This window comes from Elgaria multicarinata, chromosome 4, assembly GCF_023053635.1.
Source record: "Elgaria multicarinata webbii isolate HBS135686 ecotype San Diego chromosome 4, rElgMul1.1.pri, whole genome shotgun sequence".
Taxonomy (NCBI): Eukaryota; Metazoa; Chordata; class Lepidosauria; order Squamata; family Anguidae; genus Elgaria; species Elgaria multicarinata.
Window position 1 is genome coordinate 117250064 of NC_086174.1, and position 13073 is coordinate 117263136.

General features: G+C 44.4%; 1 protein-coding gene across 2 annotated transcripts in view; it reads left to right on the plus strand.

Annotated features, from left to right (window-relative positions):
- The first annotated feature begins 536 nt into the window (after positions 1-536).
- The window catches only part of HMGCLL1 (3-hydroxy-3-methylglutaryl-CoA lyase like 1), a 74580-nt gene continuing 62043 nt past the window's right edge, over positions 537-13073 (plus strand). For both annotated transcript variants that reach the window (XM_063125054.1, XM_063125055.1), the window contains exon 1: positions 537-677. In XM_063125054.1, the coding sequence (XP_062981124.1) occupies positions 558-677 (120 nt within the window). In that variant the 5' untranslated portion in view covers positions 537-557. The remainder of the gene's footprint in view (positions 678-13073) is intronic.

A 13073-nucleotide genomic window follows, 5' to 3' on the forward strand; every position in this document is an offset into this window, starting at 1 on the left:
GAAGCGCTCTCTTCTTTAACATCATGCCCCAGACCTGCCTCTGGCCTTGCTTTTCTCCTCCTCCTCCTCCTCCTCTCCCTCCCATGCCGTAGCCAAGCCTAAAGAGACTCTGCGACCGCCACCTGCTGGATAAAGGAGTTAATAGTGCCGAAAGAGGCTGCAGACTGTGCGAAACAAATCAAATGAAAATAAATAAATAAATAAACGCAGAGCGGGGGAGGAGGCTTTCCTTAGCCTTCAAGCGTAAGCAGGAACTAGCCGCGCCGAGGTGTTCGTGACGCTAAGCTGAGCAGGCTCGGTTCCTTTCCTGCGCGTTTACCTGCTGCTGCTGCTGCCCAAGCAGCATCAGCATCGCAAGCCGGCAGTGGCCAGGCGCTCTCCCAGCAGCCCTCTCAGCCAATCAGAGGCGCCCTCCGCGCCTCAGGTCTCCCCCGACTGGCTGAGGCGGACGCGATGCCCTCGCGGCAAGCGCGATGGCTCGCAGCAGCAGCAGCAGCAGCAGCAGCAGCGGGCGGCGGTGACCTTGCAGCGGCGAGCGGCGCGCACCGCCTGGGGCCATGGGCAACGTGCCGTCCGCGCTCAAGCACTGCCTGAGCTACCAGCATCTCCTCAAGGAGCAGCTGTGGATTGGCGAAGCAGCCCCGCCGCAGCCTGGCGCTCTGCAACAGCCTGGCCAGGTACTCGAGGGCCACAAAGGCAGGGCCGGACCGGGGCCAGCGGTTGGCCAGCCTGGGGAGTGGGGCTGGGACCCGCTTCAGGTGTATATGTGTGCGCGCGTGTGGAGGAGCCAGCCCCCCTTTTTTTTCATCTTTGAGCAGTGAAGGCTGGTGGCGAAACACCTTGGAGAGCGCCTTTGGGCTTCTGCGCAGTTCTGGCTGAAACCCGGAGGGGATTCACCACCCCACTGACATCGGAGTCACCAGCCTCCGCTTTCTTGGAGGCAAAACCTCCTCTTCTTTGCCTCCTGCCTAGCAACCACCTCTGCTTGCTGGCTGCCCTCTTCCTCCAGGCAGCAGTGGGAATAGGGCCAGTGGTACAGCTAGGAAATTTTAGAGCCAGGGCCTAAGCAGGTGGCTGTGTGTATAGGTGTGAAGCACACAACAAACATTTCTCTTCTCCCTCAGCTCCCATTCCATGCTTTGCAACTTATTCTAGGCCAAAAACAAAACCACACTGTTGGCCAATCATGATTCAGCTTCTTTGTGTGCATGCATTTTTGCATTTTAAACTCGCTTAAATCCAAGCACCATCGTAACTATGGGAGTAAAATGGGCCTTTGTGTCTGCAGCCCTGAGGCCCTCATCACCTCCTGTTTTTTAGCTGCTCATTGCGGTGGAGAAGGGATGTCCTGGACTGTGGCCCAAGGTCCAGCCCTAGCCCAGCACTACCATCTAGAGGAAGTGGGCAGGCAAGCGGTGGCGGCTGCTCCTTGCCAATTGGGTGAGCAAGTGAGTGATGGTGACAGAGAACAGCTGCTGCCTCCCCTCAGTCCATTTCCTGGCCTCCCTCTCTAGACACTGCAGCAGTTGGGCTCACTGGGACATAACTCCCAACTACCCCACACCTTCCAGAGAGAGAGAGGGGGGCGGGAAGGATAAACAGCTCCCATTGCCTTCTCTCAATTTCTCACCTGCCCTCTCCCACTAGCCCTCACTGTCCCAAAAGACATGTTAGGCAAGTAAGAGGAGGCTGCTGCCACTTTTTTTTTTTAAAAAAAAATAATAATAATTATATACCGCCCCATAGCCGAAGCTCTCTGGGCGGTTCACAAAAGTTAAAAACAGTGAACATTAAAAAGTATACAAAATTTAAACCATCAAAAATATAAAAACAACAGTATAAAACAGTATCCATTTTTAAACAGTACCCACTCATTCATCTGCACTCTTGCTCTGGGCAGTGCCGTGGCTGGAAGCGCTTTCCCCAGCCAGCATGGCAGCTTCTTGCTGTGCCACCCAGAGGGAGAGGTGTTGGGAGTGACTCCTTTTGCCGCCAATCATTTCTCACCTGCTCGCTTCTCAGCCTCTGTGTGTGATGGGACAATTAGGATTTGGGCCCAGACCTCACTGACATGCCACCCAGAGAGAGGGGGAGGGTAGTTGAACAAACACGTGGAGGATCACGCAAGTAGAGGCAGTAGCTGGACCCACCGTGCATCCACTCCTTTGCATGCGCTTTCTCTCTTTCTAGGTGGTGTGTCAATTAGGATTGGGAGCAGCAAGCACAACCTGAACCACCCTGCCACCCAGAGAGAGGAGGTGAGAGCATATGTGCACGCAGGAGAGCTTGACGCTTTGCAGCCACCTCTGCTCCCACTCTGGGCAATCAGGATTGGACCTGCTGGGTGCCAGGTCCCACCACTACACTGCCCAGGGAGAGTGAAGGTTTTGGTGGCTGTAAGGCGTGGCTTCCCTCTGGGTAGTGCCAAGCGAAGCCACAGCGCTCTCAGGAAGAGCATCCACTGTGTGGCCCAGAGAGAAGGAGCACAGGTGTAGGAATGGAGGTAGTTGCTGCTTCTTGTGGCCATCTCTGCTGGTTGTTTGCACACTTCGGTTATGAGTGACGGTGGTGCTACAGAGAGCAGCAGCTGCCTTCACTTGCTTACCTGTCTTCTCTTCCAGGTGAGCCAGTGCCTCACTGTGTGGGGCATTAGTTGGAGGAGGAGTTGGGGTCCCACCAAGGACAAGATGCCAAGTAATCCACAATTTATTTATTATTTATTTAAAACATTTATATCCCGCCCTATATCATTAAGATCTCAGAGCAGCGTACAATACCTGGAGCTTTGAGGCAGGTATTGACCCAGCTAGCTGAACTGGCTCGGACGAAGGGAATATTAACCGCAGGGCAGGGTTGAACTCTGTTGTCTTAGCTTGTGTACCATACATAGCGATATGGACAGATCTGAATAATCAGAAGTGAAGAAACCTCTGGGAAAATGCAATTTGGACTTCTGTGTTTTTAATAGTTGTGGAATACAAGGAATTTCAGCAGGTGCAGCATTTCTCACTCCACTTAGGCCTTCCTTTTACTATGTTGTGGGCAGAGATAAATATTAATTGGTAGGGGTGTCCGCTTGGACAATGAAGCTGAGTTGCAAATATATAATAATTATTTACTATATCCTGCCTTTCTGTCCCAAAATGGTGGACAGTAAAATTCAGATTAAAAACAAAATCTTTATTAAAACATAGCATAAAAACACAATGCATAGAAACACAACGATAAACCCCTCCCCAGTACCCACTTCAGCGGCAGACCATATTATATATTAAAGGACTGCCTGAATAAAAACATCTTTGGCCTAAACAAATTTTTATCTTTGAATTTCTATTATTTCTAAAAATAGAAATGGGCCTTTGAGACCAATATGAGAGTGGTATCCAGTGTATACAGCATGACCCCTGCTGCTGTGGTCATTGCCATTTGCCAGCTATTTGAACTGCTTTTCCTCATTGTCTAATCGAGGTTCTTAAACTTGGTCATGGCACCATTAGCAAGCCCCCCATACAACGAATCATGAAAAAATAATAATACTGTTTTATGGCTTGCTGTGTAAATGGAAAGGATTAGCTGGCCATAGTCATTCTAATCTCTGATTGTGAGGGTTGGAATGAACAAAACAATAGAAAGAGATTGCTGCCACATAGCACGGGACTATGGAACACCTTAGATTTCCTAAGGGGAAAGATTTAGGTATGCAAGAAATAAGCTTAATCATATGGAAAACATTCAGCTGTCACACTGCTGTGTTGTGTTCACAAATTCTAATCCTATAACCTTGTGGTCATGTTGACATAAATGACATTGCAGTGGATACTATGCCTCATGAATGGCAACTTTGGTATCACAGTTAAGAAATTCCTTAATATAATAACAACTATTATCAATTAGGTTGATAAATTGCTTAATCTCAATATAATTCAAAGAGACACTTAAGTGGCTACAAGAGAAGTTGCCAACTACCTTTTCACCAGTCGCTGTAGAAGACCTTCAGTGTACCACTATGACTTTCAGATTCGGCAAGTGTTTGAATGCAAATATTGGGTTGTCCCTACATCATGGAATATCAGACAGGATATGCATGTACTACTTGCATATTTAAACCATCAGATATAATAGGCATTGTCAATTTGCTAAAAAATTCCTCTCTATTTTTACCTTTATATATCTTTTTTTTAAAAAAAATATTCTGTGAGTTTATCCCCTATATTTAAGTTATTTCAATAGAAGCTGTGTGTTTTTCTCGGAAAACGTTTTATATTTCTGTAATCTTGCATTTGGGAATATGGTAGATTTCTTTTGAAGTGATCAGGGTGAAAACTATCAAAATCTCTTTTAATTCCTTCTCATATCCTTTTCGAATAAAAAATACATAATCAAAACATCTCTTGTTTATCCAGATATATTGGAGGAATTGATAGCTAGCTGCTGAAATGTGTAACTGCTCTAATCAATCCAACAGCCCATAGCTATACCTGGCATCTGTCAATAGTAATTTTATTCAAATTGATTTTTCCCCTTTAAAGATAGTTCAGCTCAAGAGCATACAAAAACTGTAGAGAGAATATCCTACTTTCCTCTTATTGATTATATATTAAATGACCTGCATGGCTATTCTTGGGTGGTGTAAGAAGACTACATCTATTGTGACTGGCCAAATGTTAGCACAATCTAAAACAATATCAGTGATATAGAGCAAAATGCACAGTATTCTTCAAATAAGAGTTGATTAAGGAAGTAAATGTTTGACAAAACAGTATAAAATAAATAGAAGTCCAGGATTAGTACAGGGGAAATGTTCTCATGCATTTTAGGTAAAAGATAACAATTGAGGAGTCCTCCCACCATATGTCAATCTAGATATCAAACTCATTAAGAATGCTCACAATTTTCTTTTTAATATTGTCTATGGGGTTTCCCCTATACTTCTCATAGTGGATAACATTGGCCAATAGTCTACAGATCTCCTTCAAATAATCCTTTTTGTCTGTAGTCACCAATGCCCCACATTTGTCTGCTGGTTTAAAAATAATGTCTTGATATTGTCGTAAATTCCTTAAGGCTATATTTTCTTTCTGTCAAATTTTGCTACAGAAAAATCATTTTTTTAATGTTCTGATTTTTTCTAGTTACCAAACCTTAAAAAAACCTGTATCATCCGATTCCTTAGGAAGGGGCTTGATCTACACTACTGCTTTATATTGTAGATAACTATAAGTGCACTGATAACTGTTGGGGCACAATCCACATTCCATATACCGCTTTCATCATGTTATATCCTGCTTTTTATTCCACATTTGTAATGATTTGACACAAGGAGGTGTAGATCTGGCCCATATTAAATGTCAATTTAGATTTGAACAACAGTGATACCTCCTTTATTCTGGGCTCATCCTCAAGAAAATGGCCAGACTAATTTTCTTAAGAAGTTGTTGGAGCTCAAACATTAATTTAATCAAGTCATGTCTATAAGTAGGTACAAAATAGAGACCATTCTGGAGGCCTCTACACTGAGTGTGCTGCTAAATAATTTCCCTATTATTAGGCCGTTTTAGAATCTTCCTCCTATACATCGTTTTTGATGGTTCTGTGTGTCTTCCCACAACCTCTTTCTTGGTCTGAAATTTAAGAAGATCTATCTGATCTAAATGTGGAGGGTTCCAACGAAAAACCATCAGCTGAATTCCAGTCCAAAACTTCACTCTTTATCTATTGTTCTATGGAATAAAACAGAGTTATGAACACATGGTACTGAGTTTGATTTATGCAACTTGCATTGAGCAGAGGGTTGGACTCAGTGGCCTTATAGGCCACTTCCAACTCTACTATTCTATGATTCTATATATCCCTTATTTTCTTCATAGTTTCAGAGATCTGTCTGTAATTTCTGGAATTTTAAATTTTGATATAGTTAAGTTCCCTATCCAATGTATCTGATTTTTCTGTTTCATTTCCTTCCCACTTTGGCTTTCATGTGTCTGCCTGGAAAAAGATTCTCCACCTCTCTCTCTCTCTCTCTCTCTCTCTCTGACAAGACAAGTGTCCTTTAATTCTTCTCTGGATCTCACTTTTTCCATGAAACATATTGAAGATTACCACAACTTTACCCAGTCTCCTCACTCTGCTATCACATACCTTTCTCCCACATCCACCCCAGATTCTCTTTCATCAAGCTGCTGTCCTTCAAACATGCCCTGTTTTTCTCTTTTAGATTATTAACTGTTTGGTCAGGAGATGTTGTATCTGTGCTCTGTATTCTCCTGCTGTCCACACATTCAGTGCTAATCTGTGGCAAATAGCACGATTGAAGACAGTTGCCAGAATTAGTGTTCACTAATTCTTCTGAAGCAGCTTTTATAACAGGGATATTGAACCACAGGCCTGTGGGCCAAATCCAGCCAGCTTGGGGTCCCAAACCAGCACTCCAGGATTCTCCCAGATAGCCACACCCCCTTTCCCTGACAACTCATCATTTGGTGGATTCATGGTTTCTGTGCAGGTCCCACCCACCCCATTCTAAAAGGTTGAAATGCCTCTCTTAGGGATTAAATCCTGGCAGTAAGAGCTTTCGGCTAAAAGATGCTAGTAGTTTTTGTATTTTGGCCCCACCCCCTTTTCTTCTTGGCCCCATTGGAAGACAGCCCCTGAGAGCTTCTCCAAAGTTGAGTTTGGCTTTTGGAATGACAGAAGTTTGACATCCCTGTAACAGAGGGATGCAATGAGAATGTAGCTTTGGAATCACTAAAAGCCAATGCAAATGGTAAAGCCGCTGGAAATACTTCCAGGGTAATGGAACCACACACCCTGCTCCTGTGAAGTACTAGAACTTTGCACAGCTTCCCATATTTAGTTCTTTGGCATCCCATGGTAAAAGAATCTGTTCCTTGACCAAGAGTGTGAGGATAATTACACACATTTTGCTGCCCATTGCACATTCAGTTGCTACATACCCATAGGATGTAAAGGCTCTATTTTAAAATGCCTTCCGCCTAGTTCCAAGGAGACTTTAGGGAATGATTTCCAGAAAGATGAAAATGAAGGTATGCAAAAAAGTAAAACCACAAACAAACAAGCAACAGCTTAATTAAACAAAGGCCAAAGAAAAGAGACAGGCCAAGTTGAGTGGTAGCCAAAATCTTAAGAAAGGAAGAGACTGCTTATATCAGAGACAACAAAAATGTTGGTTTTAGTGTATGATTTCCTGTGATTTAAGCTTTAATTTTAGGGTGCAATATTTTGCATGTTTAGACAGAAAAATGTCCACCATTCCTGCCTGGGAATGCCCAGAGTTGTAGGACTCCCCCCCCCCAAACATGCAGAGGTTGCACCCTTAAAATTATTTCTGTGGTAGTATGAAGTTTCACAAAGATAAGGGTGTGGTTCATCAAGAAGTAATCACTAGAAGTGCTGGTTACATCGGAGTATTTGGGAAGTATGGAATTCTTTCTTGCTACAGGCAACCATACAAATAATAATTTAGGAGCATAGGAAGGTGCCTTATACTGAGTGAGATCATTGGTCCATCTAGCCCAGTGTTATCGACACTGACTGGCAGCAATGCCTGTCCAGGATTTCCGGCAGCACCTGTAACAAATCCTTACTCTCTGATAAGTGTACCCAAATGGCACGCACATCCATCACATTCACTTTTTACTTTTTTCAGATTACACTTAATCTAATCCTTATTATTATGTGTATTGTTATACAAACAGCAGCAGTAACAACAACAACAACAACAATGGGTGACTCCTCCCTTAAAAGATCTGCAGAAGGTTTTGCATGGTATATGAGGAGGAGAAACAGAGATAAGCTCTGAACATCACAGGAAAATCTGCTTCTTGTTATGTACACATTCCTGGTGACTTTCAGTCCCTGGAGAACTTTATTACTTTAATTTTCCAAATTAAGTAGTATTCAGATCGGCAAATAGCCCTTAGAGCATTCTATTCTTTTGGAAATGTTTTGTTCTAATGGCTCTTAGAAGCCATTATTACTTCTGGTAATCAGTTTATTAGTATTAAACATCCTAAATATGTGTGTTTTTAATTTTAGGTTGCTAAAAGACTTAGATTTCCGGACCGTTTTATTGCCATATATTTTCCATCATGTTCTCATTATCAGGCTCACAACTTGCTGTCTGTTCATTTTGTATTTTCAAAGTTGTATATTTTTGACAATTTCATCTTACATTGGATTCTTGGTATTTAGGCTACACTTCTTCTGATTTTGCTCCCAAGTATATTTCGGTGATTGTTCCAGCATTGCACATTTGCTGCTTTAGTGTTCCACATTCATTTCTATTGAAAATGAACTACCTCTGATTTTCTTTGGTTTGCTCCCAATGCCTGGTAAGAAAATGTAGTTTCTATCACATGCTATTACACATACCATAGATGACCCAATGGTTTTGAAAAAGTGCTCTCATCCTGGCATAGCTTGGTTGTCTGTCCTATGCTATCTAGTGGTAAGAATTTTGCCACATACTCAGTGCAGATGTGTGGTCAAATATATGGTGAAATAGTAATCTGTATGGGCTCTGAGAAAGGTTTTTTGATGATAAAACATTTTAAAAGAAGACTCAGTTAAGATCTTTTATCATGGGAGATGAAACCTAATTACTCTGAATTCCATTAGCTAGGGATGGGGAACCTTTGGCCCATGGAAGTTCCCATCTGGCTCATGGAGTCTTCATGGATTCCTCCAGTGGGTCAGGCTTGATGTCCTAGTCCAGCCCCCTGGAGGAATCCCTGCTATTATCTTCAATCTGTAGTCTAGTACATCAGCAGGGAACTAGGTTGGGGAAAGCTGGTGTAGACAAGAGTCTAGATAAACCAGTGGCCTGACTTGGTATAAGGCAGCTTCCAATATACTGCTCAGCGTGTCATACATAGGTTTTCCTATTTTCGTCTCACAACAAATCTGTGAAGCCAGATGAGAGATTTGCCCCTATGTGACCTCCGAAGCATTGCGATGTCACACTTGCTCTTACTGATGAGAACCTATCTACAGCAGCCTCAATGTAGAGCTGAGTTTACATGCAGGTATATGTTCCTTGAGAGCACATTCCTTGATGACTCAGTGCTGAATATACAGACTCTGTTTGTGGCGTTCCATTTGTGGTGGCGTATTCACAAATGGTAGTCAACTCTTGGTGTTGCAGTCATGCATCATACAGTGATAAGCATGCATGTATGATCTCTTTCTCAACAATGTGATACAGCTTGGTATACATCTAGGTTCAAAGCCAAGACTTAATGACTCCTTAGAAATGTGCTGCATACAACTATGGGAATGGAATAGCTGTCGCTCACACTGGTATTTGAGTTACAACTAATAAAGCCCAAAGAATCTTCTTGTGGTATCTAGTGCCATATGGCCAGCAAAAGCCAATGACCATGAGCCATGCATGGGGTTCTCACTGCTGCCTGTGAAGTAGGTAAGTGGCCCCTTCACAAGCACACAGGGCTTTCTCACTAGCAGTGGATTAGCTTTATTGGATTATGGCTTGAGCAGCAAGCAGGCTGGTATTTCTATAATCAGGAGACAGGTAGGTCTTCTGCTCATTTCCCACATGCCAGGAAGTTATGAGCAGCTGTGTGTGTGTGTGAGTGTGAGTGAGTCAGGTTTGTTTGCTTGATTTGCTTACATTTAGGGTAAATTTAAGAAGGCTATAATTTCATGATTAAAGGTTAGTTGCATTTTCTATTATAAACCTCTATTTTCATCCATTTATAACTTGGATGGGTGGGTGGTATGGAATGTTTCCATGAAGATATTTGGCAGACAACATCTCAAGCCTTAGTAGTGCTTTTCTCTCTTCCTCAAATGGGGTAGCTGAGAAGGAGTGGGAGGGAGGAATCTAATGTTGCTTTCAAAGTGTTACATACTGTTTGTTCTTCTTTGGCAACACCTGATAAATGGAAAGTGCTCCAGGCTCTTAGCTTTTCATGTAAACTGTTCCCTTGCTGATATTCTACACAATTGACCCAGAATACCCACCCACCACTTCACAAAGCTAATATCTAACTCAATAACCACTCATTATCTTTAATGTTTAGGCAAGCATTTTTTCCTGGATCAAAGAGTTTTCATGCTCCAAGGAGAAGTCAGACCCGCTCCTCAGCCCTCCCCAAATCCTGACTGAGTTCCCACTCCTAGTCAGCTCCAGCTTACAGCTTTGCTTCTTATAACACACCTGAGCTATTACCTCCCTGTGGTGACAGAAATTGTGATGGATCAAGATATTGGCCTTCTGTTGGAGCGATAAGTTAAAGTATATTGACTGACTGTGTAAATGGTCTCCCCCAACAGTAGATGGAGTTGTAACTTGTTAGCTGGCTAGAGTGTATCTTTTTCCTGTTTTCTATTCTGTTCCAAGCAGCTTCCTCTTTGACTTCCTGTTCTTCTGCTGAGGCCTTTCTATGGTTGTATAAAATGATATGCAAATGCAAATATACTTTGTGGGAGGCGGCCCCATTTACTCATACTATCACTCTTCTAACAAAAATACCCTACCACATCCACAGGCCCAGTGTCATTTTCACTGCCACCACGTTTTCCACATGGCTGTGGAATTAATCAACATAACTGCGTTGATTAGATTTCAGTGGCTAGGAAGCTCCAGAAGAAGAGCCCCGTAGAAACATACGTTGAAACCTACATCCTCATTTCTGTGTGTAGAGCTCAAGACCATAATAATAATAATAATAATAATAATAATAATAATAATAATAATTTATTTCTTACCCTTACCTGCTGCTGCTTCTTCATCAATCATCATTATCTACTTGTTCATTCAATTTAGCTGCCTTTCCACCAAGAAAATAGCACTCAAGGCAGTTTTCAATCATAGGAACTAAAATAATAATTAAAATTAAAACTTTGTTAAAACAAACCAAAATATTTAAAACATAGTTAAAACACATAGGCAGTAGCTAGACCTAAGGTTTATGCCAGGATCATCCTGGGTTCGTCCCTGCCTGAGCGCTGGATGCCCTGTGTGGCACTTAGATGAACAGGTTTGAACCCAGGACAATCCTGGGATAAATCTTGGGTCTAGCTACGGCCACAGTAACAATAAAAAAGCACCCAACCCTACAGGCCGCCTTGCATGCCAAAGGCCTGCTTGAATGAAAAGGTATTTGCCTGACTATGGAAGGACAGCAGAAAGGGAACCAACCTAGCCTCCCTTTGCAGGGAGTTCCACAGTCTAGGAGCAGCCACTGAAAAGACCCTTTCTTATGTTGCCACCAAATGCACCTCTGAAGCCAATGATGTCAAGAGAAGGGCCTCCCATGTCTTTGAGAACAGATATTATCTTTACTAAACAAAGCAGTAGATGTTCGTCACAGGGTGAAACTACATGTTGCATTAAATATGCAACATACAACTTTCTTTTACTCAAATGTAGGTGTGGAGCCCCCTAACCAGATTGGGAGCACAGCACGGGGGGAGATGTAATCCTTCCCTTCCCAGCCATGATCCCCACCCCAACCAAACTTGCCCCCTCCCACATGGTAGTTACTACTGGTAAAAAGTAGGGGTGTGCATGGACCCCCCGCTCCGCCCCGCGCCGCTCTGCCCATACTCCACTCCTCTTCGCCGCAGAGCTCTGGCTCCGAATCAGAGCTCCGCAGTGGAGGGGAGTGGTGCCAGGTAAGGCCAGGAGAGGAGGGCAGGGGGGGGTTACCAGGCCCTGCCGCTGTCGCCGCCCGTGCGGCGACGGCAGCAGAGCCCGGTAAGGGACCAAGGGGGAGGGGGGCCTTACCTGCCTCCGTCCGCGGTCCGTTGGCTTCTTCAGTTGAGCTCGTGGTTCAACCAGGAAGTGCGGCCCAGACTTCCTGGTTGAACCGCGGGCTCAATTGAAGAAGCCGACGGACCACGGATGGAGGCAGGTAAGGGAGAGGAGGGCAGGGGGGGTTACCAGGCCCTGCCGCTGTCGCCGCCCGTGCGGCGACGGCAGCAGAGCCCGGTAAGGGACCAAGGGGGAGGGGGGCCTTACCTGCCTCTGTCCGCGGTCCGTCGGCTTCTTCAATTGAGCCCGCAGTTCAACCAGGAAGTCTGGGCTGCAAGTGCGGCCTAGACTTCCTGGTTGAACCGCGGGCTCAATTGAAGAAGCCGAGGGACCGTGGATGGAGGCAGGTAAGGGAGAGGAGCGGGGGTTTACCGGGCCCTGCCGCTGTTGCCGCATGGGCGACAGCGACAGCGGCAGGGCCCGGTAAACCCCACTTACCTTTCCGGCGGAGCTCCGGATCGAGGCGAAGGATCCGCCTTCACCTCGATCCTCTTCGCCACGCTCCGCCGGCCCCCCAATCCTCTTCGCCTCTGCCTTAAGGGGAGGCGAAGCCCCCCGCTCCGCTTCTAATTCGCCGGTCCGATTAGAAGCGGAGCACATCCCTAGTAAAAAGATGCAGTCCCCATTGGCACCAATATGTAGTTTGACCCACAGATAACTGAGGGAGAGAAAGCTGTGTAGATTACTTGTGTGGTAACTACAAACAATCAAGCCACCTTCTAGCCATGTGTGCGTAGTTGAAACATCACATCAAGATGTTTCACCAAAGATAACTCACAATATACAATAACACATTGCTGCCCGTTGTCTCCCCTTGCACATGCAGAGTGATGGGTGTCTGGTGTAGAACAGCCTGTACTCAGTCAGCGTTACAAGGTTGGCTCATATTGCTGAAAATTATTATCACAATAAAAGTTTTATGCACATTTTGAATGCATTCTATTTAAGACATGATATGTTTAGCACACGTTAGATCCTCTTGTTTCTGTCACAGATGTATTTAGACCACAAATGTGGCATTTGTCTTGTAAGAGCAATTATCTGATAATCATGGAAAACCTCAAATGTGGGCCCTCTGTGAGGAGGTCTTCCATTTATAATAAAAGTGCTTTCAAAAGGAGGGGGGAGGTTATGCAGCAGATGGGATAGTTTTGCCTTTACGTTTAAATAGGTTTATATTCTCTGAGCAAGTGTGGGCCCAGCTCGGTCCAAGAAAGGTTTAGCGTGCCAGATGTTGCATGTGATCAGAGATATTGTACAGCTGTTTCCCATTTCT